General features: G+C 46.7%; 1 protein-coding gene across 3 annotated transcripts in view; it reads left to right on the top strand.

The window, feature by feature from the left end:
- Window positions 1-944: 944 nt before the first annotated feature.
- PTPRJ (protein tyrosine phosphatase receptor type J) overlaps window positions 945-27068 on the top strand; it is a 190410-nt gene continuing 164286 nt past the window's right edge. For all 3 annotated transcript variants that reach the window (XM_063671818.1, XM_063671817.1, XM_054439524.2), the window contains exon 1: window positions 945-1389. In XM_063671818.1, coding sequence (XP_063527888.1) covers window positions 952-1389 — 438 coding nt within the window. In that variant the 5' untranslated portion in view covers window positions 945-951. The remainder of the gene's footprint in view (window positions 1390-27068) is intronic.

The raw sequence follows: 27068 nt of genomic DNA, 5'->3' as shown, positions 1-27068 counted from the left end.
CTTTCTCTTGCGGCTTCTCCTGGGCAAGTGGCATAGCCTCCCTGATCCTAGTGTCTTCCTCTGTGCATGGGCACAGGAGTAATATCTGCTGTGATCTTTAACTCCTGTCAGTTCATGGACCTCTTTAACAACGTGATGAAAGCTTCCAGAAGAGCTAATGTATGTGGAGTCCCACGATGTGTCACGCTAGGTGTTTAGGACTTTACTAACTACTGTCTCGTTTAATCGCGAATGCAGTGGACCTCTCTCTCCGCAGGTCCTAGTATGATCTTTATTTCACACAGGAGGAGAGGAGGGTGGGGGGGCGGCCAGAGAGGAGAAATGCGTCTCCAGAGTTCACAGGGCTGGTACTACCAGCAGAGCCCCGTCCACCGTATGCCACTGCTGGGGTTCTAATCCCTGGACTGGCTTCTACTGGGCTCTCTGCCTCCCTGGCCGGCGCTCGGGGGCTGGGGGACAGAACACAATGTACACCGTGCCTTCTACAATTTCGGAGTTCACGCACCCCCAAGCCCACCCAGGGCCAGGTCAAGCGCGCCTTCACCGGCTTGCTGTCTACAATCAGGCTTGGCTGCGCTCTCAGTAGGGGTCTCGGTCAACCTCTGCCCACCCGAACCCGGCGCCGTGGACCTGGTGTGAGGCTGGGGAGCCCGTCCTGAGGGGTGCCGGCTCGAGGCGCTAGAGCCACGGAGCCTCGTCCCGGGCTCCAAGTCCCAGGAATGTGGGAGGGCTGGGCGGAGGGGCGGGCGAGGCGGGGGCGCTTCCTCTGCCCGCGGGAGGGGAGCCGCGGCCGGCTCGGAGGGGGCGGGGGCAGCGGCGGGAGGTGGCGAGGGGCTGCGGAGCTCCGCAGCCGCCGGGCCGGCCGGGGCGGGAGGAAGCGATGAATATTCAGAGGGGGAGGGGAAGGGAGGGGGCCGAGCGCTCGCCGCGGCTCCCTGCAGCCCCAGCCGCATGACGCGCGGAGGAGGCAGCGGGAGCAGCCGCGGGAGCCGGGACCGGGGAGCGGCGCGCTGGGGGTGGGCGCCGCTCGCTCCGCCCCGCGAAGCCCCTGCGCGCTCAGGGACGCGGCCCCCCCACGGCAGCCGCGCTAGGCTCCGGCGTGTGGCTGCGGCCGCCGCCGCCGCTGCCATGTCCCCGGGGAAGCCCGGGGCGGGCGGAGCGGGGACGAGGCGGATCGGCGGGCGGAGGAGGAGGCGAAGGAGGCGGCAGGAGGCGGCGACGACGGTGCCCGGGCTCGGGCGCACGGCGGGGCCCGATTCGCGCGTCCCGGGCACGTTCCAGGGCGCGCGGGGCATGAAGCCGGCGGCGCGGGAGGCGCGGCTGCCTCCGCGCTCGCCCGGGCTGCGCTGGACGCTGCCGCTGCTGCTGCTGCTGCTGCGCCTGGGCCAGGTAAGCGCCGGGAGGGCTCGGGCGGGGGTCAGGAGGCTGGGGCGGGACTGGCATTGACTGCACCTGCCCGAGCGTACCCCACTGGGGGGTTCCGGGGAAGGGGGCGGGGGTCCGGATCCTCGGATCCCCGGAAGGCGACTTGCGGGGACCCCGGCTGGCCTCGCACGCCGGCGATCGATCCCTTTTCCGGCTGCCCAGGATCAGCGGGAGAGAGGCGGGATCCGGGTTCCGCGGTGCCCGAGCCTCCCGGAGAAAGCCTCCGCGCGGGCTCCAGGCCGTCCCTGGCCCGGCTTTTCCCGGCTCTGGGCACATCTGGCGGGCACGGGCCCGGCTTGCCAGCCGGAGGCGGCCGGAGGGGGCGTGTTTGCGGAGGTCTGGGGACGCAGAGCCGGGCGGCCTGGCCGAGCCTTTGCCGACAGACCTCCGACCCGGCCTGCAGGGGCCCGAGGGGCGGCGGGGGCGACAGAGCAGGGCCGGGCGCTGGGCAGTGGGGCCCTGGGCGAGGCGCGGGACTCCGGGCCGAGGGCGCTGTTTCTGGGGAAAGTTCCCAGGCCGGGGAAAAGGTGGACGCACGCTGGCTTTTCTCAAGGCAGCCGGCCCTCTTGGCGTCGTGCTTGATTTCATGGGTATTTAATTCGTGCTTTGTGGGCACCGGCTCCCCCTCCCAACCCCACCCCACCCCACCCTCACCCTCTTTTCTTGCTTCACTTTTCAGATAATGCTGTCCCTGGCGTTTTGGTGACCGACCTTTCCCCTTCCTGGCATTTCCATAGGGGGTGAGGCAGGGCAACTGAGGGGCATTCCCATTTCACAGATGGGGAACTGAGGGAGAGAAGTGAAAGAGCGGAGCACCCAGCCCGTGCCATGGGAGCTGAGCCAGCGGGCGCGTCCTCTCAGCCTCTGGAGCCTGTTGGGGTTTGAACCCTCAGGGAAAGCGGTCTAGGGCTGCCTTGCTGTGCGTTTCTGCAAATGACCATCTTGCTTGTTTTATACAGACACCATCTCTGAGGAAATGAGTTATTGGCTGGGGATGGAACCTGGTTTCAGGGAAAACTTCTCCAGCGCGAATACAGGAGAGAGCAGAAGCATCATCCTGGGGCAGTAATGCCGCCCAGCAGGCTGTAGGAGAAAGGGGCTGCGTGACCCTCGGCACCCAAGGGTCTCTCCTCGCAGTTTCCCCATCAGGTTCTGCACAGGTTCTCCTGGGGGCCGGAAGGCAATGTGACCTCCTGCAGAGAACCTTGGAGTAGATGTCAGGAGACTGGCTCCAGGGCCAGGCCACAGGGCTGGACTTGCTCTTCAGGCTCCTCTACCCTCAGTTAACCGCATCTGTAGAATGAGTATAGCACCCCCTGCCCAATGGAATTGTTTGAGGGGCTTCCACTGGCCAATGTCTAAAAGAGCTTTGTAAATATTAAGGGTTTCCAGATGGGATTCTCATTATTAAGGTACGGTGCCTGTGGGGGCTGTCTTCTCCCTGTCCATGTAAGGAATTCAGGGAAGCAGTGTCTGAAGTTAAAAAAGCGTTGTATTTGAAGATTTCTTGTATCAAAAGTTTATGCTAAAAAACCACAAAAAACGAAAAACAGAAAACCCCCAAACTTAAAGCTTCATTTATTTTTAAATATATAATATATGTAATTTAGTTTTTTGCTTCAGCAAAAAAATTTTAGATTATATATATATGATATTTATTTTTTTTTGCTCCAGCCATAGTAGTTGCTAGCTGTGTTTTCAATCAGCAAAAAGTTTCTTGGGTAAATTTATTGCTTGCTCAATCCTTCCTTGTATTTCATTAGCATATTGCCACTCTACACTTGTCCTGTATTTAGATATTTCCTTCCTGTATGGTTTGTTCTGTAGAACCTCAAAAGGACTCTCTTATTTCTTTTCTTTTTTTTTTTTTTTTTGGACACATTATGAAATAGGAAATCTAAAAGGCTCTCAGAAGAAGCATCTTCAAAATCCACATTCAGCAGTTCATTTTGATAATGGATATTTCAGGGAATCAGTGCATTTTTGAGCTGGACCAGACTTTCAAGACAGCTGAAACCCTTCAGAGCTCCTAGATGAGGATATTGAGGTCCAGAGAAGACAGGGAGCAGGCTGAGGTCACCCAGCAAGGTATTAGAGAAGAACCTGGGTCACCTGCCTGGGCCTGGTATTTTCAAAGTGCTATTTTTTTTTTTCCCGTGTTTTCACTTTGATCTTACTTTTAATGATAGGGACGTATCACTGTGTCTTCTCAAAACGGTGGGTGTGAATGGAATTTTTCAAAGTCGAATCAATTTGAGATATTTCTGAAGCTTGTTTAGGAAACGAGTATGTGACTACCTTCCTAAGAGCTGACTGGTTTTTTGAGGCCTCGATTGTGTGTGTATGTGCTCATGTGTGTGTTATAAAATGGAATCAACTATACCAGGTTAAACAAATGGACAAGTCATGGAAAAGACACAGCTCTGTTTGGACATTAATAAGGGCGGGTGTGGAAGCTGGAAAGCTGAGATGCCGGAAGGCTCAGTGCTTAGTAGGCCCAGAAAAGCAATTTTTGAACTGGCATCTCATTCCCCTTTTCTAAGACAGGAAGGACGGTCAGAGATGATTCCAACATGAGGACTTTGCTAGTTGCAGTGTCTGACTCCTCCCATTCTCATAGCAGTTTTGCACAGTAGTTTTGGTTTGTGTGTATGTTTTAGGCAATGTGACAAAGCAGTTTTCCTCCTGCCTCCTTCTCTTGAGAAATTTAATCCTGACAGATTCTTTAAGAAATCAGCTTGATGTGGGCTGATTTTAAAAGAATAAATGAAAAAAGAAGCTGGTGACTGATAGGTGTTTTATTGGTCATGTAGTATTTTGGTTTTGTTTTATCTTCACTTTCTTGTTCCTGGTGAATAATAACTGGGTTTATTATCTCTCATGGCTAATCCTTAAGCCTGATTCCTTACCTGTTCCATCCAGAGTACAAAGTATATTTTGACTCCTCTTTAAACTGCTTGTTAGATTCTCATATGAGTGACTTTAAATATTTTTGTTTTGCTTCAGGACAACGGGAAAACCAAATGATTATGTTTTGTTTGCAGACAGTTTACGAAAACAGCAAATTGGTTTATGGTTAGACTGTGACTTTGAGCTGACTTCAAGTTTGGCCCCACGATAAAGATAACCATGGAATACCCAAGCTTTCCTAAGCAGAGAGGATCCTGGCTTCCAAATGAGCAATTTTGGTCAGCAAAGGGGTTATTTAGCTCCTAAAAGTAATTTTTGCTTGAGGTTGGGGCTGAGGCAGAGTGGCTGAACGACCGTAGGCCTGGGTGTAGCCAGAGGATCATCAGTAATTACTTCTCAGTTCATTCACTTCTTGGGCTGGGGAATTATTTTGAGTGCAGGATAAGAGGCAATTTTCTGTGTGTTTCCCTTCTAATATAATGCCACTGATGATATTATAATTAATAGGTAACATTATGCATGACAGGCACTGTGTGCTAAGGGTTTTAATGCATTATCTCATTTGGCCATTTCAGAAATACCAAGAGGTAGGTGCTGTTCTTGTTTGTTTGTTTGTTTGTTTTTTTGAGAGGGAGTCCCACTCTATCACCCAGGCTGGAGTGCAATGGCGCAATCTTGGCTCACCGCAACCTCTACCTCCTGGGTTCAAGTGATTCTCTTACCTCAGCCTCCCGAGTAGCTGGGATTACAGGTGTGCACCACCATACCTGGCTACTTTTTGTATTTTTAGTAGAGATGGGGTTTCACCATGTTGGCCAGACTGGTCTTGAACTTCTGACCGTAGGTGATCTGCCTGCCTTGGCCTCACAAAGTGCAGGGATTACAGGCGTGAGCCACTGTGTCCGGCCTTTTTTTTTTTTTTTTTTTTTTTTTGAGATGAAGTCTAGCTCTGTTGCCAGGCTGGAGTACGGTGATGTGATCTTGGTTCACTGCAGCCTCCGCCTCTTGGGTTCCAGGGATTCTCCTGCCTCAGCCTCCCAAGTACCTGGGATTACAGGCACGTGCCGCCACGCCCAGTTAATTTTTGGATTTTTATTAGAGACAGGGTTTCAGCATGTTGGCCAGGATGGTCTTGATCTCCTGACCTCATGATCTGCCCACCTCGGCCTCCCAAAGTGTTGAGATTACAGGTGTGAGCCACCGTGCCCGGCCTGTTTTTGTTTTTAAGAGACAGGGTCTTGCTTTGTCACCCAGGCTGGAGTGCAGTGGTACAAACGTAATTCACTGCAATCTCAACCTCCTGGGCTCAAGGGCTCCTCTCGTTTTAGCCTCTCAAGTAGCTGGGACTAAAGGCATGTGCTACCATTCCTGGCTAATTTTTTTTTTTTTTTTAATAGAGATGGTGTCTCGCTATGTTGCCCAGTCTGGTCTTGAACTCCTGGGCTCAAGTGATCTGCCCACCTCGGCTTCCCAAAGTGTTGGGATTACAGGCATGAGCCACTGCACCCAGACATGTTTTTATTTTATCTGAGAGAAAACTGAGGTTCAGAACTTAACTGTATACTTCTGGAATCTTCACAGAGAAATAAAAAAAAAGAAAAATAATTTACTATAGATTCGTAACTACTACGTGGCGGAGCCAGGGCTGATGTCTCCACTGCCCCAATTTACCGTCCTGTGCTGTAAAAAGTCATGGAGAAGGTTTTCTGTGTGCAGCTAAGAGAGGAGGTGGCAGACATTTATTTATTTATTTATTTATTTATATATTTATTTATTTATTCATTGAGACGAAGTCTCACTCTGTTGCCCTTCTGGAGTGCTGTGGCACGATCTTGGCTCACTGCAACCTCTACCTCCTGGGTTCAAGTGATTCTCCTGCCTCAGCCTGCTGAGTAGCTGGGATTACAGACGTGCGCCACCATGCGCAGCTAATTTTTGTATTTTTAGTAGAGATGAGGTTTCGCCATGTTGACCAGGCTGGTCTTGAACTCCCGACCTCAGGTGATCCACCCACCTCGGCTTCCCAAAGTGCTGGGATTACAGGCCTGAGCCACCGCACCTGGCCCAGACATTTTTTAGACAGTCTTGCTGTGTTGCCCAGGCTGGACTCGAACTCCTGGGTCCAGTTGACATCCCTCCTCATGCTCCCAAGTAGCCAGGACTGCAGGGACATGCTACCTGTATTTTGGGTTCTTTGTGTCTTAAACCCTGTATGATCTGCTTCATTTGTAACACAGAGAACCCAGGTGCCCTCTTTCCTGCTTATATTTCTTTGGGGCCTCAGTTTACAAGGCAAGTCTGCCTTTGTGGAGATAGATTGGGGTCTGGGATGGAAAGACCTGGGTTTGGGTCTTTGCTCTGCCACTTAGCTGCATAAACTCAGCAAGTCACTTAACCTCTGTGACTTCTCATTTCCTTATCTGGAAAATGGGACTAATACTTCCTGCTTCACTGGGTGGTTGAGAGGATCAAATAAGTTAGAAGAGGAATTGCTGCGTAACACCTAAAGCAAGGCCCAACTGCTAGTTGTGGCTGCTGCTGTTACTTGGAGAGAAGAAATGAGGCCCCAGATCATTAGATCATATGACAATTTTTTCTTTTTTTAAGGCGGAGTCTCACTCTGTTGCTCAGGCTGGAGTGCAGTGGCGCGATCTCCGCTTACTGCAACCTCTGCCTCCCGGGTTCAAGCAATTCTACTGCCTTAGCCTCCTGAGTAGCTGGGACTACAGGCACGCTCCATCATGTCTGGCTAATTTTTGTATTTTAGTTGAGACGGGGTTTCACCACGTTGGCCAGGCTGGTCTTTAACTCCTGGCCTCAGATGATCCACCCGCCTTGGCCTCCCAAAGTGCTGGGATTACAGTCTGAGCCACCACCCCTGGCCCATATGACAAATATTTATGAAGTGTTTTCCACAGAGTGGTATGGAATAACCCTGGGTGTGTGCAAGATGAACTGAGCTCAGTCACATTACTTTGTTTTCCCCTAATGTTAAGAATTATTGGCTGGGCAGGGTGACTCATTCCTTTAATCTCAGCACTTTGGAAGGCAGAGGTGGGAGGATCAGGTGAGCCCAGGAGTTTGAGACCAGCCTGGATGACAAAGTAAGACCTTGTCTATACAAAAAATTAGCTGGGCATGGTGGTATGGACCTGTGGTCCCAGCTACTTGAGAGGCTGAGTTGGGAGGATGGCTTGAGCCCTGGGAGGTTGAAGCTGCAGTGAACCTTGATAGCACCACTGCACTCCAACCCAGGCAACAGAGTGAGACCCTGTCTCAAAAAGAAAAAAAATAAAAAATAATTTATTTTAGGGGGTCTTAGTAAAGAAAGACCTCCTAAAAGTCCATGATTTTATAGGTCGAATGAGGTGAAATGTGGTATCATGATAAATAAATTTGTTTAAATATCATAAAAAGTTGGTCTAAAGAAAACATTGGGTAAATAATTATGTGAGTATGATGTGGTTATGACCAAATTGTAAAGATGATCAGTTGCTTAAGTCTGGGGGACAGGCAGTGAGCAGAGGCCGTGGTGGGGAACAGGAGCCTGTCTTCATGGCTCTTACTGGCCACTGGGCAAGACTCAGATCGCACCGACCAACCAGTCACAGTTGTGATGTAAGATGTGACTGTGAATGACATCCCTGCTGCCCGCTTCAGAGAAAGGGCTGCCACTTGCCAGAGAAGGAATGGTGATAACGAGGGACAGCCAGTCCCTAAGTGGAGATCCCTGAAAGTGGTGAATATCTCAGACCAGAGAAGCCCAGAGCAGTTTTTTTACCACCTTGTATGGCTGGTTTTCCAGTGGCTTTACTGGTGCCCCCTTGGAGGACAGGGGCCGTAGGAAGTTTGTTATTACTTCCTTATTAGTGACAGCTGTCATCCTATTGTCTCAGTATTTCCCTGGCATGTAAATGCTAGGATAAGGGGTGGTGGTAAGCAGATGGGGGGCATTTTGAAAACGAGGCAGTGTCAGCTCCCACAGAAGTTCTAATTTTAAACATGCAAATAATTTTCAGTTCCACTTTTCCTTCTTCCTGTTAGAGGGAAGCTGTCCCCTGTTGCCATTTCTGAAACTTGGGCGGACAATGTCGTTATTGTGTTACAAACGATCTGCGTCTCCAGGGCAGGAGTTGGGTGATATTTTTCTGGGAGCCTGTGCCAGGGCGTAGCCCAGTGTTATCTCATGGTTTCTGAGTAAATGAGTGAGTGAGTATTGAAACTTCACATCAACATGGAGCCTATAACACAGTGGTTCTGAATCTTTCTTGGGGGGGAAAAGAAGAGATACAACACCCCTAGAGAGTATAGAGAGTATGTAAAAGGGAAGAATCCTTCCCCAAAAGGGAATGCACATATTTACAATATAGTATCCAATTTCAGAAGGTTTTTTTTCATTTTTAATTTTATTGTTTTTTTTTTTGAGACACGGTCTCAGTTTGTACCCCAGCGTGGAGTGCAGTGGCATGATCTTGGATCTCGGCTCACTGCAGCCTCTGCCTCCTGGGCTCAAGTGATCCTCCCACCTCAGCCCTCCAAGTAGCTGGGACTACAGGCGTGAGCCACCATGCCCGGCTAATTTTTGTATTTTTTGTAGAGATGGGGTTTCACCATGTTGCACAGGCTGGTCTCCAACTCCTGAGGTCAAGCAATCCATTCACCTTGGCCTCCTAATGTACTAGGATTACAGGTGTGAACCACTGTGCCCGGCCTCATAGACTCTTTAAAACAGTCCATGAAGCCCAGGTTAAAAAAACCTCCGATCTAAAATTGTATAAGGTTAGAAAATTACCAGTCCTCTTCAAAGAGAACCACTGTGGTGTATCCTTGGTTTCTTTCCAGGAAAAAAAAATAAGAAAATTTTTAGGTGATATACACAAGTATCTATGTTCACCTTTTTTTGTTACTTTAAAGGTAACATTATATATACATTGTTCTCTATGTGGCCTTTTAATTTATTTGGATATCTTGGAGAGTATTTCCCACCTGCACCTATAGCTATAACTTATTCTTATAAATGACTGGCTAGTTTTTTTTTTTTTTTTTTTTTTTTTTTTTTGAGATGGAGTCTCACTCTGTCTCCCAGGCTGGAGTGCAGTGGCACGATCTTGGCTCACTGCAACCTCTGTCTCTCGGGTTCAAGGAATTCTCCTGCCTCAGCCTCCTGAGTAGCTTGGATTACAGGTACGTGTCACCACACCTGGCTAATTTTTGTATTTTTGGTGGAGATGGGGTTTCACCATGTTGGCCAGGTTGGTCTCAAACTCCTGACCTCAGGTGATCCACCCACCTCGGCCTCCCAAAGTGCTGGGATTACAGGTGTGAGCCACCATGCCTGACCATGACTAGTGTTTTGATGTGTGGATTTACTACAATTTATTTGACCATTCTTCTATCAATGGATACTTTAGTTATTTTAGTACACCTCCCTGTCCTGTCACAAATCATACTTCGTAATGTCTCTGGTGGATATTTCTTGTAACCTTCACAAGTGTATCTGTAGAGTAAATTTCTAGTTTCAGGATTACTGGATTGGAAGATGCATGCATTTAAAAGTGTGATTGCTGTTGTCAGGTTGTCCTCCAGAAGTGTCACCTCAGTTTGTACCTGTATCCATAGGTTTGGAGAGTGTCTGTTTCTCCATACCGTCTCATCTGAAATGAAAATTTTTACATGTGTGCTAGTCTGAAAGGTGAAAAATTGTCTTTTTTTTTTTTTTTTTTTTGAGATGGAGTCTCGCTCTGTTGCCCAGGCTGGAGTGCAGTGGCGCTCGACTCACTGCAAGCTCTGCCTTCCAGGTTCACGCCATTCTCCTGCCTCAGCCTCCGGAGTAGCTGGGACTACAGGCGCCCGCCACCAAGCCCAGCTAATTTTTTGTATTTTTAGTAGAGATGAGGTTTCACTGTGTTAGCCAGTATGGTCTCGATCTCCTGACCTTGTGATCTGCCCGCCTCGGCCTCCCAAAATGCTAGGATTACAGGTGTGAGCCACCGCGCCTGGCCTTATCTTGTTATTTTTATTTATATCTTTAATTTTGAGTTAGTTGAGTTTTTTGGTCATTTGCCTCTGCTTCTTCTTCTTTTTTTGTTTTCTTTTTTTTTTTGAGACGGAGTTTTGCTCTTATTGTCCAGGCTGGAGTGCAATGGCGTGATCTTGGTTCACAGCAACCTCCACCTCCCAGGTTCAAGTGATTCTCCTGCCTCAGCCTTCTGAGTAGCTGGGATTACAGGTGTATGCCACCATGCCCAGCTAATTTTTTGTATTTTTAGTAGAGATGGGACTTGTTCCTTAGGAACCATGTTGGCCAGGCTGGTCTTGAACTCCTGATCTCAGGTGACCCACCTGCCTTGGCCTCCCAAAGTGCTGAGATTACAGGTGTGAGCCACTGTGCCTGGCCCCATTTTTTGTTTTTTGGTTAACTCCCTGTTCATTAAAAAAAAAAAAAAAATCTGTATCTATAGATAGATATAGATATAATCTTTGTTATCAATTTGTATAAGCTCTTTGGAAATTAGTCCTTTGATTGTCATTTGTATTGCAAACACATTCCCCCCCCATCGCCAATTATTTTAGATGTAGCCCTTGTTCCTTAGGAACTCAGAGATAAATAAGACCCTAGGGTGGTGAAGAGAGCATAGAATTTGGAACAAGACTCCTTGGTTGGAGTCTTGGCTCTACCACCTCGTTAGCTGTGTGATCTTGGGCAGGTATCTTGACCTTTCTGATCCTTGCTGTTCATATTCCAAAAATGCTAATAATAGGAGTACCTCTGACACAGGGTAGTTGGAGAAGGTAAGTGTGATCATATTATGCTAAAATTCCTTGTAAATGGCTATGGAAACATAAACACAGCATTTTATAAAATACCACGAGGTATTCCATTTATTGAAGAGTTACATCAGAAGAGTATTTTTGATCGTGCCACTGCACTCCAGCCTGGGCGACAGACTGAGACTCCATCTCAAAAAACAAACAAACAAACAAAAAACTAGCCAGTCTTTTATAAGAATGAGTTACAGCTATAGGTGCAGGTGGTAAATACTCTCCAAGATATCTAAATAAATTAAAAGGCTATGTAGAGAACAATGTATATATAATGTTACCTTTAAAGTGACAAAAAAAGGTGAATATAGATACTTGTGTATCAGAAGAGAGAGGTATTCCATTTACTGAAGAGTTAGAGCAAAGACCATAATATCATAATTATCAATAATTATGAATTGTCAAAATTATGTCATGAAACCTCTTTTTTTCTTTTTTTTGAGATGGAGTCTTGCTCTGTCGCCCAGGCTGGATTGCAGTGGTGTGATCTTGGTTCACTGCAACCTTTGCCTCTGAGGTTCAAGCGATTCTTCTGCCTCAGCCTGGGATTACAAGCATGCGCCACCATGCCTGGCTAATTTTTATAGTTTTAGTAGAGACAGGGTTTCATCATGTTGGCCAGGCTGGTCTTGAACTCCTGACCTCAAGTGATCTGCCTGCCTTGGCCTCCCAAAGTGTTGGGATTTTTTTTTTTTTTTTTGTAGATGGAGTCTTGCGCAGTCACCCAGGCTGGAGTGCAGTGTTGCAATCTCGGCTCACTGCAAGCTCCGCCTCCCGGGTTCACGCCATTCTCCTGCCTCAGCCTGGCTGGGACTACAGGCGCCCGCCACTATGCCCGGCTAATTTTTTTGTATTTTTGGTAGAGACGGGGTTTCACTGTGTTAGCCAGGATGGTCTCGATCTCCTGACCTCATGATCTGCCCGCCTCGGCCTCCCAAAGTGCTGGGATTACAGGCATGAACCACCGCGCCCGGCCAAAAGTGTTGGGATTACAGGCGTGAGCCACTGCGCCTGGCCCCATGAAACCTCTTATATTGGATTTGAGATTAAATCCACAATGGATTGTGTGTAATATATATACACACACAGACACATGCAAATGTATTAAAATGTATAATATGAAGCAGTGGAACTTCCCTGATAGCACAATTTAAATATTTCCTTTTTGACAAACGTGCATAGTTAAATAAATTAAGTGACCACCAAGTGTGACTGAAGAATGGCCAGTGTCTATTCCTAGCCCCAAAGGAGCACAGGGATATTAACTGTGTCCCTTAAAAAAAACAAAACAAAACATAGGGCTCTCTTTGTATTGGTTTGAGCATTTCTCTTTATCTTGTGAACTGGCTAGCTCTGGCTGTGGCTGCCTCCTGTCTTTTGGTACATTTTCTGTGGGGGTCAAGAAGAGTTATTTTAAGCCACCAATGGGAAAGTTTAAAGACATAATCCTTGGCTGTAATTGCGGGAGATGGGAGGCTGAGAGTCTGTGCTGACTTGCCACCTGTTCCCACGGCAGCAAGGTGATTGTGCATTTCCTGCTGCTGGCTGAGGGGCCAGCGCATTTTCATGTCATTGTGTCATGGGGAAGTTTTCCTGTCTCAATGAGAGCACACCATGCTCGTGGTCTTGTTCCTGTGGCCAGGACGTAGAGAACTATGGGGAGATTGTTCTGGGTGTGAAGGGAAATTGCTGGCCAGTGCTTAGTGCATGGGCTTTGGAGTCAGACCCAACTTCTCCACCTCCTACCTGTGTGACCTTGGGCCAATCCTAATGCTTGCAGTCTCTTCTGTCCTCATCTGTATAATGGGGACAGCAAGAATACCTACTTTATAGGGTTGCTGTGGAGGATTAAATGGATCTGCATGACAAATGCTTAGCATGAAAAAAACCCTCAACAGATATTGGCTGCTATTTTATTATCTTATTTTGCTGAGACACTGGCATAATTTACAATTCAAAAATTAAATATTTTAACCTTATACTGTAGTTTACAAGGCCCTTTCACATATATGAGCTTGTTCAATCCTCACAGGGTCCTTGAGTTTGTCATTGTTATTCCCATTTAAAAAGGTATGACTCAGAGTGGCTGTAATTGACTTGTCCAATTCAGGTGTTATCTGTCTTTTGCACAATAATAATAGTGTACGTTCATAGTATAGGCCACCTCTTTTTTTTTTTTTTTCTTTAAGACATAGTCTCGCCCTGTCACCCAGGTTGGAGTGCAGTGGTGCGATCTCAGCTCACTGTAACCTCCGCCTTCTGGGTTCAAGCGATTCTTGTGCCTCAGCCTCCTGAGTAGCTGGCATTACAGGAGCCCGTCCACCATGCCTGGCTAATTTTTGTATTTCTAGTAGAGACAGGGTTTCACCATGTTGGCCAGGCTGGTCTGGAACTCCTGACCTTGTGATCTGCCTGCCTTGGCCTCCCAAAGTGCTGGGATTACAGGCGTGAGTCACCGCACCCAAGTATAGGCCACTTTTAAGAATTACTCAGAGTTAGCTTATAAGAGGCGAATCAGTGGAGTCCTCCAGTTTGGTTCACACATAATTATTAGGTTGAACCATATAAAGTTACTGTTTTTGGTCCTGTGAATATTAGTATTTGTATATGGTTCCAATCTAGTATGTTCCAGAAAATATACACTTAAAGTGAAGTTTGGAAAACCAAATCATAGACTTGCATACTGTAAGGCGGTGTATTTGAAACTGGGATGTAAAATCAATTTAGTGAGTTATGACCTGCATTAAAAAAATGGTAGAATATCAGAGTTTGCTGGTAAGTATTGTAAAAATACCAGAATTTGCTGGTGAGTATTGTCCATTTCAGTTATATATGTGCGCACGTGTGTGTGGTGTGTGTGTGTGTATACTAAATTGCATATAAAATGAATTTCTTATCATGGGTTCAGCTGTTGCCAGAAAACACCGGAAGTCGCTGTTCCAGGGAATGGAATGGCGGAAGATGCCTGGTGGGGGATGGAGGTAGATTCTGTTTCCAGAGACAGTAAAAAAACCAGTATAGAGTCCCCAGTTATGCATTGTCGGTGTCTCTATGTGTAGCTGGAAAACATTCCTGCAGCAGGTAAGCAGGAAGAAGCAAATTCTCGAGAGGCGCTTCAGGAAGGGAAGTGGGCTGACTGAAAGCTTTGGAAGCCTGCCTTTAAGTAGCTGCTTTTCTGGAAACTTCAGGGCGACCAGCCTAGTGAACAAGCTATGGGTCAGAGTTGTGTGTTCCTTTGGTAAATGGGTTTGGTAGAGAGCTAACACTACTGCATTTGTAGTTTATTTGTTTGTTTGTTTTCTTTTTGAGACGAGTCTCACTCTGTCACCCAGGCTGGAGTGCAGTGTTGCGATCTCGGCTCCCTGCAGCCTCCACCTCCTGGGTTCAAGTGATCCTCCTGCCTCAGCCTCCTGAGAAGCTGGGATTACAGATGTGCACCACCACACCCAGCTAGTTTTTGTATTTTTAGTAGAGACGGGGTTTCATCATGTTGGCCAGGCTGGTCTTGAACTCCCGACCTCAAGTGATCTTCCCACCTTGGCCTCCCAAAGTGCTGGGGCTATAGGGGTGAGCCATCGTGCCCAGCCTGCGTCTGTAGTTTAAATGATAACTTAATGACCACCATCCAGTAGCTGAGGCTCTAAGAGGGAAGTCTGAATAGTGGGTGACTCAGCTCAGCCCTGCCTGACCTCTAGCTCTAGGCTGTGCTGTCTCTAGGCTCCAGCACTGATTTGCATGGGCCTGAATGAACCTTCTGGAGATTGTTAGCCCAACTGGCTGAAGGATCCTGATCCCCAGGTTAATTTGATTCCCATGAAACAGTTCATTTTTTTTTTTTTGAGAGGGAGTCTCGCTCTGTTGCCCAGGCTGGAGCGCAGTGGTGGGATCTTGGCCCACTGCAAGCTCTGCCTCCCGGTTTCAAGCAGTTCTCCTGCCTCAGCCTCCCGAGTAGCTGGGACTATAGGTGCAGGCCGCCACACCCGGCTAGTTTTTTGTATTTTAGTAGAGACAGGGTTTCACCGTGTTTTCAGGCTGGTTGTGAACTCCTGAGCTCAGGCAATCTGCCTGCCTCAGTCTCCCAAAGTGCTGGGATTACAGGCATGAGCCATTGTGCCTGGCCATTTTTTTTTTTTAAATATAAAAAAATTGAAAATACAGATAAAAGAAAGCAAAATTACCTGTAATCTCCACTCATCCAGGTTAACTCCTGGTACCCTTTTGATGCAATTTGTCTTTTTAAATGCATGTTCTGTCTATTTATACTACAATAGGATAACCTCCTACATGTGCTTTGTAACTTAAATCTTTTATTTTTTAACAGTTGAGGTGGGCCAGATGCGGTGGCTCATACCTGTAATCCCAGCACCTTGGGAGGCTGAGGCAGGCGGATCGCCTGAGCTCAGGAGTTAGAGACCACCCTGAGCAACATGGTGAAACCCTGTCTCTACTAAAATACAAAAAATTAGTGGTGGTACCCGCCTGTAGTCCCAGCTGCTTGGGAGGCTGAGGCACGAGAATCACTTGAGCCCTGGAGGCGGAGTGAGCCAAGATTGTGCCACTGCACTTCAGCTTGGGCTACAGGGTGAGATTCTGTCTCAAAAAAAAAAAAAAAATAAAATAAATAAATTAAATAAATAAAATAAAAAAACAATTGAGGTGGATGTCTCCCTAGGGGTACCCCGGGAAGCCACAGGATAAAAAGCAGGCATCTTGCTGGAGGGTCACTGTTGCTCAGTAGAAATTATTTTGTAATGTTTTTTGAAAACCACAAACATGGACATATTATGGACTAGATACCACATTTGCATCAGGATTTTTTTTTCAACCAGTACAGTATATAACAAATAAATCTCTACCCTGCAGACCCTCTGGGGGTATGAGAGTGCTCCTTGCTATTCTCAGGGTCAATGTACGGCAATCTGTGAAGGACTGACAATATATTGCAAACATTTCCCCCTGACAGTAAATACTCTTCTTTTGTATAACTGTTAGCTGTTGCATCCATGCCATTATGTGGAGGTACCTTAATTTATCTAATAAGTCCTGTGATTAGTCTTATAGTTTATTTTCAAATTTTTTTTTGCCATGATAGGCCCTATTCAGTTGACTTTGTGATTAGCTCTGAACTTATAATCTGGTGATTGCCTTAAGATAAATTGAATAATAAAAGTAACAATAGTAGCTACCATCGGTTGAATATTTATCATGAACTGTTGTCAGCACATTGTACATATTAACTCATTTAATCCTATGATGTAGGTATAGGGAAGGAAACTGAGGCTCAGAATCTCTGCCAGCTAGTTGTGGGCTTCCTTTGAGGCACAGGGAAGCTGGATGGGAGGGTCTACATAGGACAGGGCGTGTCTGAGTCTCCAGGAAGGACAGCTGGACTTGGGCCAGTCTCACAGGTGGGAAGGCTGTCTTTCTGTGAGGATGGGTGACTTGTTGACCTTTGATCCTCAGAGCCCTGATGCAGAAGGAGTGAAATGATTCCCAAAGCCACAGAAAACAAGAGTATCTTTGTTTTGGATTTTAGATCCTGGAGCTATAAAGTGGTAAGAAGGCTGTCTGACCCAGATTAAGTGATGTCATGGTATCATGTTCGGGTGTGGGCCTTCCTGTTGTAAATTGTTTGGGATTTCATAGAGATTGAAGTCACGTGTGGATGACATAACTTCAGGATGTCCCATTAGAAGAAGAACATGAGGGTAAGGCGTGGTGGCTCACGCCAGTAGTCCCAGCACTTTGAGAGGCTGAGGCGGGCGGATCACAAGGTCAGGAGTTCAAGACCAGCCTGACCAACGTGGTGAAACCCCGTCTCTACTAAAAATACAAAAATTAACAGGGTGTGGTGGCACACGCCTGTAATCCCAGCTACTCGGGAGGCTGAGGCAGGAGAAGTGCTTGAGCCGGGGAGGCAGAGGTTGTGGTGAGCTGAGATTGTGCCATTGCACTTCAGCCTGGGCAATAAGAATGAAATTCCATCTCCAAAAAAAAAAAGGCCGGGTGCGGTGGCTTACGCCTGTAATCCCAGCACTTTGGGAGGCCAAGGCAGGTGGATCACAAGGTCAGGAGATCGAGACCATCCTGGCTAACAGGGTGAAACCCCGCCTCTACTAAAAATACAAAAAAATTAGCCGGGTGTGGTGGCGGGCGCCTGTAGTCCCAGCTACTTGGGAGGCTGAGGCAGGAGAATGGTGTGAACCTGGGAGGCGAAGCTTGCAGTGAGCCGAGATTCTTGCCACTGCACTCCAGCCTGGGGGACAGAGCGAGACTCTGTCTGAAAAAAAAAAAAAAGAGGAACATGGGAAAGAGCATGGGCTTTGGTGTCAGCGGAAGCATGTGTCCAGTTCCATGCTCTTCCCCTATACCTGTGTGACCCTGCTATCTGCACGGGGACTTGAGCCTCTCAGAATCTGTTACTGCATCTGGAAAATGGAAATCTGGAAATGTCACTGCATCTGTAGTAACAACCAGGCCATTTTGTTGCTAGGTTTAAATGAGGGAAGGCATGTAAGGCACTCAGTCCAGATCATGGCACTTAGTAGGCCTCAGCACATTTGCTCCCAACTCAGTGACCTCCTTGTTAACAGGACATCTCCTGACTTTGGGGCTGCAGAGTGATGCAGAGCACTGGCCAGTGTTGCCGTGCACCCAGGGTGCAGGGAGACTTGTCTTGAAGGTGTTCAGACAACTTTTGTCAGCCTCAGTGCCAGGGACTTTTGTTGCGTAGAGCAGTCACCGAATCCTATGGTGTGAAGAGAAATCGTTGGAGATGGGGGTGCAGGAGTGGAAGCTCTTATTTAAGAAGACGTGTTGTGGGGTAAGACTGAGACCCTCAGCTTCTATCCAGCCACAGAGTTTGGGACCAGCCTTTCGATGTCTTTTGGAAGATGCACATGGAATGCTTAGCCGTTGCTTTTCCCTGGAACCTGGCTTAGGCTTTGCACCTATCCCACCATGTGGTTGGGGTGAGTGAGGACAACTTCTTTTCCTCCAGAACATGGTTTCTGCATCTCAGCCCTATTGACATTTTGGGCTGGATAACTCGCTGTTTTGGGAGGCTGTCCTGTGTGCACTGTAGGATGTCCTGCAGCCTCCCTGGCCTCTGCCTGCTAGGTGCCAGTAGCGCCCCCTCCCCCACAGACAAAAATGTCTCCAGATATTGGCAGATGTCCCCTAAAGGGCAAACTACCCTTGCTGTAGGTAATACTTGCTTCGAAGTACTGGTGCGGATGGCCTATGCCCTGGCAGTCTTACTAGGTGGGACTGGCTGTCCTCTCATTCTCATGGGATTGGCTTCATGCTGGTAGCTGACTTCCTCCCCGTGAGACCGCAGGTCTAAACTAACAAGGTTTACACATGTGACAAACATCCAGGTTGCCAGGGCTCAAAAGAGGGTTCACATCGACTCCCTTCTCATTCACTGAGTCCTTTTTTGGGAGCTTTGGCTGAGTTTGTGCTGTGTCTGGGCATCTAGGTGTCGAGTTCCTCCCTAGTGTTTTCAGCCTCAGCTTCCTCCTCTGTAAAATGGGAGTAACTGATACTTTTCCTGTCTGGGTGGGAAAGGAACCCCGTGTTAATGTGATTGATGGTGTGGTGCTAAGCTCTGCTGCAAGGGATGTGAAGTTGAGGGAAAGGTTTACCATTTATTAGGAGCTTTGAGACCAAGTTCCTTCCACACAAGAGATATGCCCTGTCAAAGGGAGATCCCATTACAAAGAGATTCACTGCCAAGTTCCCCCTCCCACTAGCTCCCTGGAGCAATTTTCAGTTTTTAGAGTGTTTAAAGGCCTCAGGGCGTAAAGTGAGAGAGAATGCCTTCCAGCCAGTGACATTGAGAATAGCAGGAAAGAGGCAGGAGAAGAAACTGACTTGAAGGGTGATGCCAGCCAGGGGTGAGTAGAGTGTGGTAGGATTTGCTTTCTGAAAACTGGGATGTGCACACAACTTATCAAGAATACTTCACTTTGTGAGGCCAAAAAAGAGCTCCTAGCACAATGTAGAGCAGACTTGGTCAGAACTTCAATTCTTGATTTTTTTTTTTTTTAACCCGAATTTCATGAAGTTTTTCTGAGACATCCACTGGACTGTCATATACTGTGTGCTGGGCTCTCATTTTATCCTTACAATTATTATGTTCATTTTAAAGACCTCATGTTAGCCAGATTAGTAGGGTGACTACAGTTTACAGTAATCTACTGTATATTTCAAAATAGCTAGAAGAGAACGATTTGGTTCCAGCATAAAGAAAAGACAAATATTTAAGGTGATACACATCCCAAGTACATTGATTTGATCTTTACAAATTGTGTGAATGTATTAAATTACCACATGTGCCCCAAAAATGTGTTCTTGAAAAAATTATCATGCCCATTTTAGAGATGAGGCACAGAGAGGTGGAGGGACTTGCCCAGATCCAGGTATGTGGCTCTCCTGTAATCTTGCTTCTATTGCTTTGTGATCAGCAGCAACTTAGTAGCTTTCAAAGCTTGAATTTTCTTGTGTGCCAAATGGGGCTAATAAATACCTTAGAGGATTGTGATCAAGATTCCGTGAAAAAATGTATGCAGTGCCCCCGGCAAGGTAACTGGCATACAGAAAGTGCTCTGTACACACCAGCTGCTGTCATTATTATTGTTTCAACTACCAGTGATCATAAAGGATGCCTGCTTTGATGAGTTTTTCCAGGAATATGGACTGGTCTGCCCTGATCTACTTGAATAATCTGTCTCAGGCCCTATTCGGTAAATACATGTTGGAGGTGCAGCTGCCAGGGAAGGGAGGGATGTTACCTGGAGAGGACAGAGTCTGAAGTTCAGGAAATACAGCAAGAGCCTTCCTCAGGGATGAAACATGTGATCTTATGGTCTGACTAGCCTCAAGCCAGCTGAGCTCATTGCCATGCAACTTGGTAGTTAATGATTAAAAGGATCATCCCCTCAAAGAATATCAGAGTTGGAAAAGACCTTAGGGACATTAGGCTAGGAAAGACAAATGGGTTCCAGTTTGTGTCCATCTTCAGATGATTGATAGTGAGTGACTGCTTGGGCCCTGCATAGAAGGGATTCTCAGATCACTTGGGATTTCCTGGCTCAGCAGAAGGCTATGGTGGGATCTATTAGTGATGTCTGCCATGGCCACAAGAGAGGCAAGGAGTGGCACATATGCTGTTTATTTGCTGTCTTTGGCTACAGCTGAGGACACTGAGGCCCAAGACTTGCTTGCTTACTGGACGATCACCCAAGTCATTAAACCACAAAAATCTCTTTTGGAAGGAATCTGTTAAGAATGTCTGATTATAGAGTTGCGTCTTTGAGCAAGTAGTTTTTGCTTGATAGTCTTCAGTGAGGAGGAACTGTCTTCAAAGAGCACATTCTGTCTTTTGGCAATTCTCCCAATTCGAACTTAGACCACTGAGGTAGAAAGGCCTTAGAAGCCCCTTTAAGTGGGCTCTTCTCAACTGGGGCTGCACCTGAGAAGCTTTTGGAAAATACCAATTGGAGGCTCCCTCCCCAGACCAGTGGATTCTGGATATCTGGGTGGATGGACACCTCTTGCCCCCATTGGTGTTTTATTTTCCAAGCTCCTCATGTGTTGTTAATATGTAGCCAGGGTTGAGAACCACTGAGACCAAAATTCTTTGGAAACAGAGACCCAGAAAGGGAGAACATGATTGTCTATGGTTATGTAGGGCTATTGGCACAAGGAGAAGGAAAACTAGGGGGGAAAAAGGCCTTTATCAAATGCCACCCATATGCTAGTCTCTTTTACTTTCATGCCGAGATTCTTCTTCTTTTTTTTTTTTTTTTTTTTTTTTTGAGATGGAGTCTCGTTCTGTCACCCAGGCTGGAATGCAGTGGTGCGATCTTGGCTCACTGCAGCCTCCGCCTTCTGGGCTCAAGTGATTCTCTTGCCTCAGCCTCCTGAATATCTGGGAGTACGGGCTTGTGCCACCACACCTGGCTAAATTTTTTGTATTTTTAGTAGAGATGGGGTTTCACCATGTTGGCCAGGCTGGTCTTGCCCTCCTGACCTCAGGTGATCTGCCTGCCTTGGCCTCCCAAAGTGCTGGTATGCCTGGCCCTTTTTTTTTTTTTTTTTTTTTGAGATAGGGTCTTGTTCTGTTGTCCAGGCTGGAGTGCAGTGGTGTGATCACAGCTCATTGCAGCCTCAACTTCCTGGGCTCAAGCGATCTTCCTACCTTACACGCCTGAGTAGGTGGGACTACAGGTGTGTGCCACCTCTCCTGGGTAATTAAAAAAATTTTTTTTTGTAGAGATGGGGGTCTCACTATGTTGCCACAGCTGGTCTCCAACTCCTGGGCTCAAGCAATCATCCCGCCTTGGCCTCCCAATGTGCTAGGATTATAGGTGCAAGCCACCTCTCCTGGCTTGCTTCTTTCCTGTAAATTGAGTTGTGTTATTCCACTGCTTAAAAGCCTACATGGCTTCATATCGCTCTTAGTATAAACCCAAACAGTGGCCTGCAAGACTCTGAACCTTAGATCAGGATGATCAGATCCCTCCCTCCCCTCCACCCTCTGACCTCATCCTGGCTACTCACTTCCTGTTCACAGACTGCAGTCACCTGGCTTTAGTACAACAGACACTTGAACCTACCCCGCCCCTCTCCTTCAGGGCCTGGTACTATCCTCCTCGCTCCTTCTTATCACTCAGGCCCCTCTATCCCATCATCCTCCTTCATTTCCTCCCATCCTTATCACCTACTCATTTCTGTCTGTCTCCCCACCTCTTGGATTATGAGTTCAGGGGAGTGGGACCCTGTATGTCTGATTTCCTCATGTATAGGACAGAGCGTGCCTCAAAAGCATGTTTGCTTGGTGAATGAATTGAAAGAACCACCCTGACATGGGGCTGGTATTATCCACAGGTTACAATGGACTGGACCTCCTCTTCCAGTCCCATATCTTTTTTTTTTTTTTTTTTTAATTTTGAGACAGAGTCTCACTCTGTTGCCTAGGCTTGAGTATAGTGGCGATCTTGGTTTACTGCAACCTCTGCCTCTCAGGTTCAAGCGATTCTTGTGCCTCAGCCTCCCCGGTAGTTGGGACTACAGGCATGTGCCATTACACCTAGCTAGTTTTTGTGTTTTTGTAGAAACAAGGTTTCACCATGTTTGCCAGGCTGGTCTTGAACTCCTGGACTTAAGTGATCTGCCTGCCTCGGCATCCCAAAGTGGTGGGATTACAGGCGTGAGCCATTGTACCTGGCCCCATATCACTTATTATTATCTCATAATATTCTTACCTTTTGCAGTGACAGCCCCAAATTGTGTGTGTGTGTGTGTGTGTGTGTGTGTGTGTGTGTTTGGGGTGGGGATCATAATAATCCTGCAGGTGGGGTTTAGCTCGCTCTGGTGAAAAGAGCACAGATCCTTTGATTTGGGTTTGAATCCCAGCACTGCCTCTTACTAAGCTGTGTGATCTTGGGACATTAGTAACCTCTGTGAGGTTCAGTTTTTCTTGGCTGCAAAATGTAAGCACAATACTAATAAGTAACTGACAGATGCTGTGCTTGTGCCAGACACTGTACCCAGTGCTTTGTGTGTATTGGCTGAGTGAATCCTCATGACACCCTAACGAGGTAGGTCTCTTCTCTTCTTGCTTTCATTTTACAGGAGAGGAAAATGAGATGCAGAGAAGCTAAGCAACCAGCCTGAGGCCACACAGCCAGTCAGTTGAGAGTCAGAGTTCAAGCCTAGGCTGCTTGGTGCTAGAGTCAGAGTGTTAGGTAGGACTTTATGAAATCATGCCCACAGGCCCCGGAACAGGTAGTGGTGCAGAGATACTTGGTAAACCGTAGTTACCCCTCCCCCTTTGACATTTACTCTCCTGGTGACATTTAAGTTTTCTGACTGTTCTGTTGTCAAGTTGGTGACAAAAGTACCAATTTCCTGACTGCTCACTTCCAAACACAGCTTCTGTTGATGAGAACTAAGGGAGTACAACTTTTCAGGCCAGGGGTGTGCATGGTGTTTTGGGCCTTGGTGCTCAGGAAGTGTGGGCACTCCCTTAAATTTTTTAAATGGGCAAATGAGTGCATTTTCCCATTTAAATTTTTTTTTTTGAGACAGAGTCTCTCTCTGTCACCCAAGGCTGGAGTGCGGTGGCGCCATCTCAGCTCACTGCAACCTGTGCTTCCCGGGTTCAAGTGATTCTTGTGCCTCAGCCTCCCGAGTAGCTGGGATTACAGGAGGCTGCCGCCACACCTGGCTAGTTTTTGTATTTTTAGTAGAGACGGGGTTTCACCATGTTGGCCAGGCTGGTCTGGAACTCCTGACCTCAAGTGATCTGCCCACCTCGGCCTCCCAAAATGCTGGGATTACAGGCATGAGCCACCATACCTGGCCTCAGTCCTTTAAATTTTTAAAATGGGTAAATGAGTGCATTTTCCCATTTAAAACATTTTCTGCTTCAAATCCTTATTAAGCACTTACTTTGTGCTAGGTAGGCATTGTGACTATGATCAGTATAAAAACCCCAAGAAAACAAAAAAACAAAAACAGTAATTCACTGTCCTGTCACCCCCAACTCATCAATCCTTTGCTTTTCCATAACTGGTTACCTGGGTGCTTTTCTTCATTGTGATTATTTTTTATTGGAAATACAGATTTGTGACTGTGATGGGCCTGAGGTCAGGTCACCTTGCTGAGGCAAGTTTCCTGGGCGGCTTTGCCATGTTTTGATAAACAGAAGAATGAGCAACTGGAGCTGCATTTCAAGTGGCTGCTTTAGTTGAGGCAGGCAGGCCTCAGTGTTTATGTGACACCGAGCAGCTTCAAAATGAGCTTGGTCATTTAAAAAAATTTATTTTTTCCTAGTTAGGTAACAGTGGTATAACAACATAAAAAGAAATGTAGAAACTAGAGAAAGGAAAAAAAAAGCCCTTTATCCCCCCCATCACAAAACTATTATAATTTCAAAGTAGTTACAAGTACGATGTATTCCAGGTGGCTTCTTATTTAAAATAATTATATTCACAGAGCAGGGACCGTTTCAGATCCTTTAATGCTGAAAGGCTAAATAAAGAGAGCTTTTTATTTTTTCCATGTTGATACATGGATGATATAAACCATGATGTTTAATAGCTACAGAATACTGCATGAAATGGATGTACTATAATTCATTTAGCCTTTTTCGTATTTAGAGATTTAAGCAGTAGCCAATTTTTCACCATTACAAGTGGTGCAAGGACCAATATCTTCATGAATACAGCATTTTCTGTGAAGCAGAAATTCTTTCTTCAGGATTAATTTCCAGATATCTTTCTGATATTAGACACATACCACTTGCCTAATAACGTTCCAAAAGGAATTCATTGTTTACATTGCTATTAGAACATATGAGATTGCCTGTTTCATTACGTCCATCCTAGCACTGGATATTATCATTTAAAAAAAAGATTTTAAATGTATTTATTTAGTTATTTATTTGAGACAGAGTTTTGCTTGTCTCCCAGGCTGGAGTGCTGTGGCATGATCTTAGTTCACTGCAACATCCGCCTCCCAGGTTCAAGCGATTCTCCTGCCTCAGCCTTCCAAATAGCTGGGATTATAGGCGCCTGCCACCATGCCCAGCTAATTTTTGTATTTTTAGTAAAGATGGGGTTTCATCATGATGGCCAGGCTGGTCTCGAACTCCTGACCACAGATGATCCACCCACCTTGGCTCCTCAAAGTGCTGGGATTACAGGCGTGAGCCACCGCACCCAGCCAATATTTTAAATTTAATATTTGCATTTGCACACATGCCAACTGGGCTGCATGGTGGCTGCCTCACACCACTTTTTGTCCGTGTGTGACTCACATAGAGCCTGTTTTCTGTGTCCTTTTTTAAAAAATAATTACATTTTTTTAATGCTCAGGGAAAATGTCAAATAATTGTTTATGTTTTGTACTGAAATCTGCACTTGTCTGGTGGTACCCAGAAAAACTCTTAACTGTAGCCAGAAACCAGCTGAGCCTAGTTGTATATAACCTGACTGCAAAGGTCATTGGGTGCTCTCATTTTATTTTTAGAGCTATATTTTAGCTCTAACGTGATTGTTGGGTGAACACTTGCAGAATGAAATATGACTGACACCTACTAGCTGTCTACACATTCCTGGTTATATCTTAGGAAGGCAGTGTGTGCTAGCACCTTGGGAAGAGAATGTTGAGTTCAAATCCTAGTTTTGCCCCTTTCACCAATAACTTGATCAAATTCCTCCCCTGCTTCCTCCCTACCCTTTCTTCAACTTCACACCTTAGTTTCTTTACTTGTAAATTGGGTTGATAGTGGGCTACTGTCAGAATTAAGGACATCGTTTTGTCAAGGATTTTGCATACAGGAAGTCATGGTGATAGCTGTTGTTACTGTTGTCCTGAGGAGTGGGGACAGGAGAGGAGGAAAACAGGCTGGTCCAGGTGTCTTTCCTTAAAGGAGGCTCCGGCTTAGTTGGGGAGATAGATGGGCTGGTCAGAGTTTCAAGTCATAGGCAGTGCAGGCCTCAAAGGAACAGCCAGGACTTGAGACAAGAATCAGGCCAAGTGAGTAACTGTTGCTACTGTGGGGGTGAATGTTAGGATCCCAGGCCTGCAGTGGGGAAGACTCATTTGGGGTACAGTGAGGGGTCTTGCTGGGCAAATGCAGGATGTTTGTGGCAAGGTAGGCTGGGGCTGGACTTGGAGGATGCCTGCGTGATTTAGATTCTATCTTGTAGAGAATGAGGTATCATGGAAGGATTTTCTTTTCATGTTGTAAATATTAATCATTTTATTGTTTTGTTGTATTTTTATGGCAATATAAAAATACCAGCTTTGTTGAGATATAATTTACATACAGTAAAATTCACCCATTTAGAAAGTATACAGTTCAAAGCTGGGCGCAGTGGCTCATGCCTGTAATCTCAGCACTTTGGGAGGCTGAGGTGGGTGGATCACTTGAGGTCAGGAGTTCAAGATCAGCATGGCCAACATGATGAAACCCCGTCTCTACTAAAAATACGAAAATTAGACAGGCATGGTGGTGGGTGCCTCTAATCCCACCTGCTTGGGAGGCTGAGGCTGGAGAATCACTTGAACCCGGGAGGTGGAGGTTGCAGTGAGCAGAGATCACGCCACTGCACTCCAGCCTGGACGACAGAGTGAGACTCTATCTTGAAAAAAAAAAAGCATACAGTTCAGTTGTTTTTAGTATGTTCAGAATTGTGCAACCATCACTGCTGTCTAGTTCCAGAATATTTTCATTACTCACAAAAGAAACCCCATGCCCACGAGTGCTCACTCCTGATTTCTCCCTCCCCCCACCTCCTGGCAACCACCAATTTGCTTTCTGTTTCTGTGAATTTACCTGTTTTATGTATTTCATGTGAGCAGAATCATACGCTGTGTGTCCTTTTGATTCTGGCTATTTCGCCTAGCATAGTGTTTTCAAGGTCCATCCATATTGGAGCAGGTATCATTGCTTTGTTCTTTTTTTATGGCTGAATGATATTTCATCACAGAGAGATACCATGTTTTGTTTATCCTTTTATGAGCTGATGGTCGTTTGGGTCATTTCTACTTTTTGGCTATTGTGAGTGATGCTGCTATGTACGTTTGTCTACCAGTGTTTGTGTGGCCACGGGTTTTCAATGTGGGAGGATTTTGAACTGGGGAGTGGTGTTTGGAGCCTTTGGGTGGGGTGGGCTGTGAGGAGCCTGTGTGTGTCTGCCCTTACTGGGCTGGGTTTAGGGCAAGCTTTATGTGCTTCCTTTCTTTTAAGGGACTCTCTGAGACAGGGTTATTATCCCCTTTTTGCAGATGAGGGCACTCAGGCTCAGTGAGGTTAAATAAGCTGCATGGCTAGACAATGGCAGATCGCAGCCCTGTCTGGCTGTTAGCCAGCTTGCAGCCACCTGCCCCTGCTG

Source organism: Pongo pygmaeus, chromosome 9 (assembly GCF_028885625.2).
Source record: "Pongo pygmaeus isolate AG05252 chromosome 9, NHGRI_mPonPyg2-v2.0_pri, whole genome shotgun sequence".
Taxonomy (NCBI): domain Eukaryota; kingdom Metazoa; phylum Chordata; class Mammalia; order Primates; family Hominidae; genus Pongo; species Pongo pygmaeus.
Note: the sequence above shows the minus strand (reverse complement) of the source record. Positions and strands in the feature narration are given on the sequence as shown.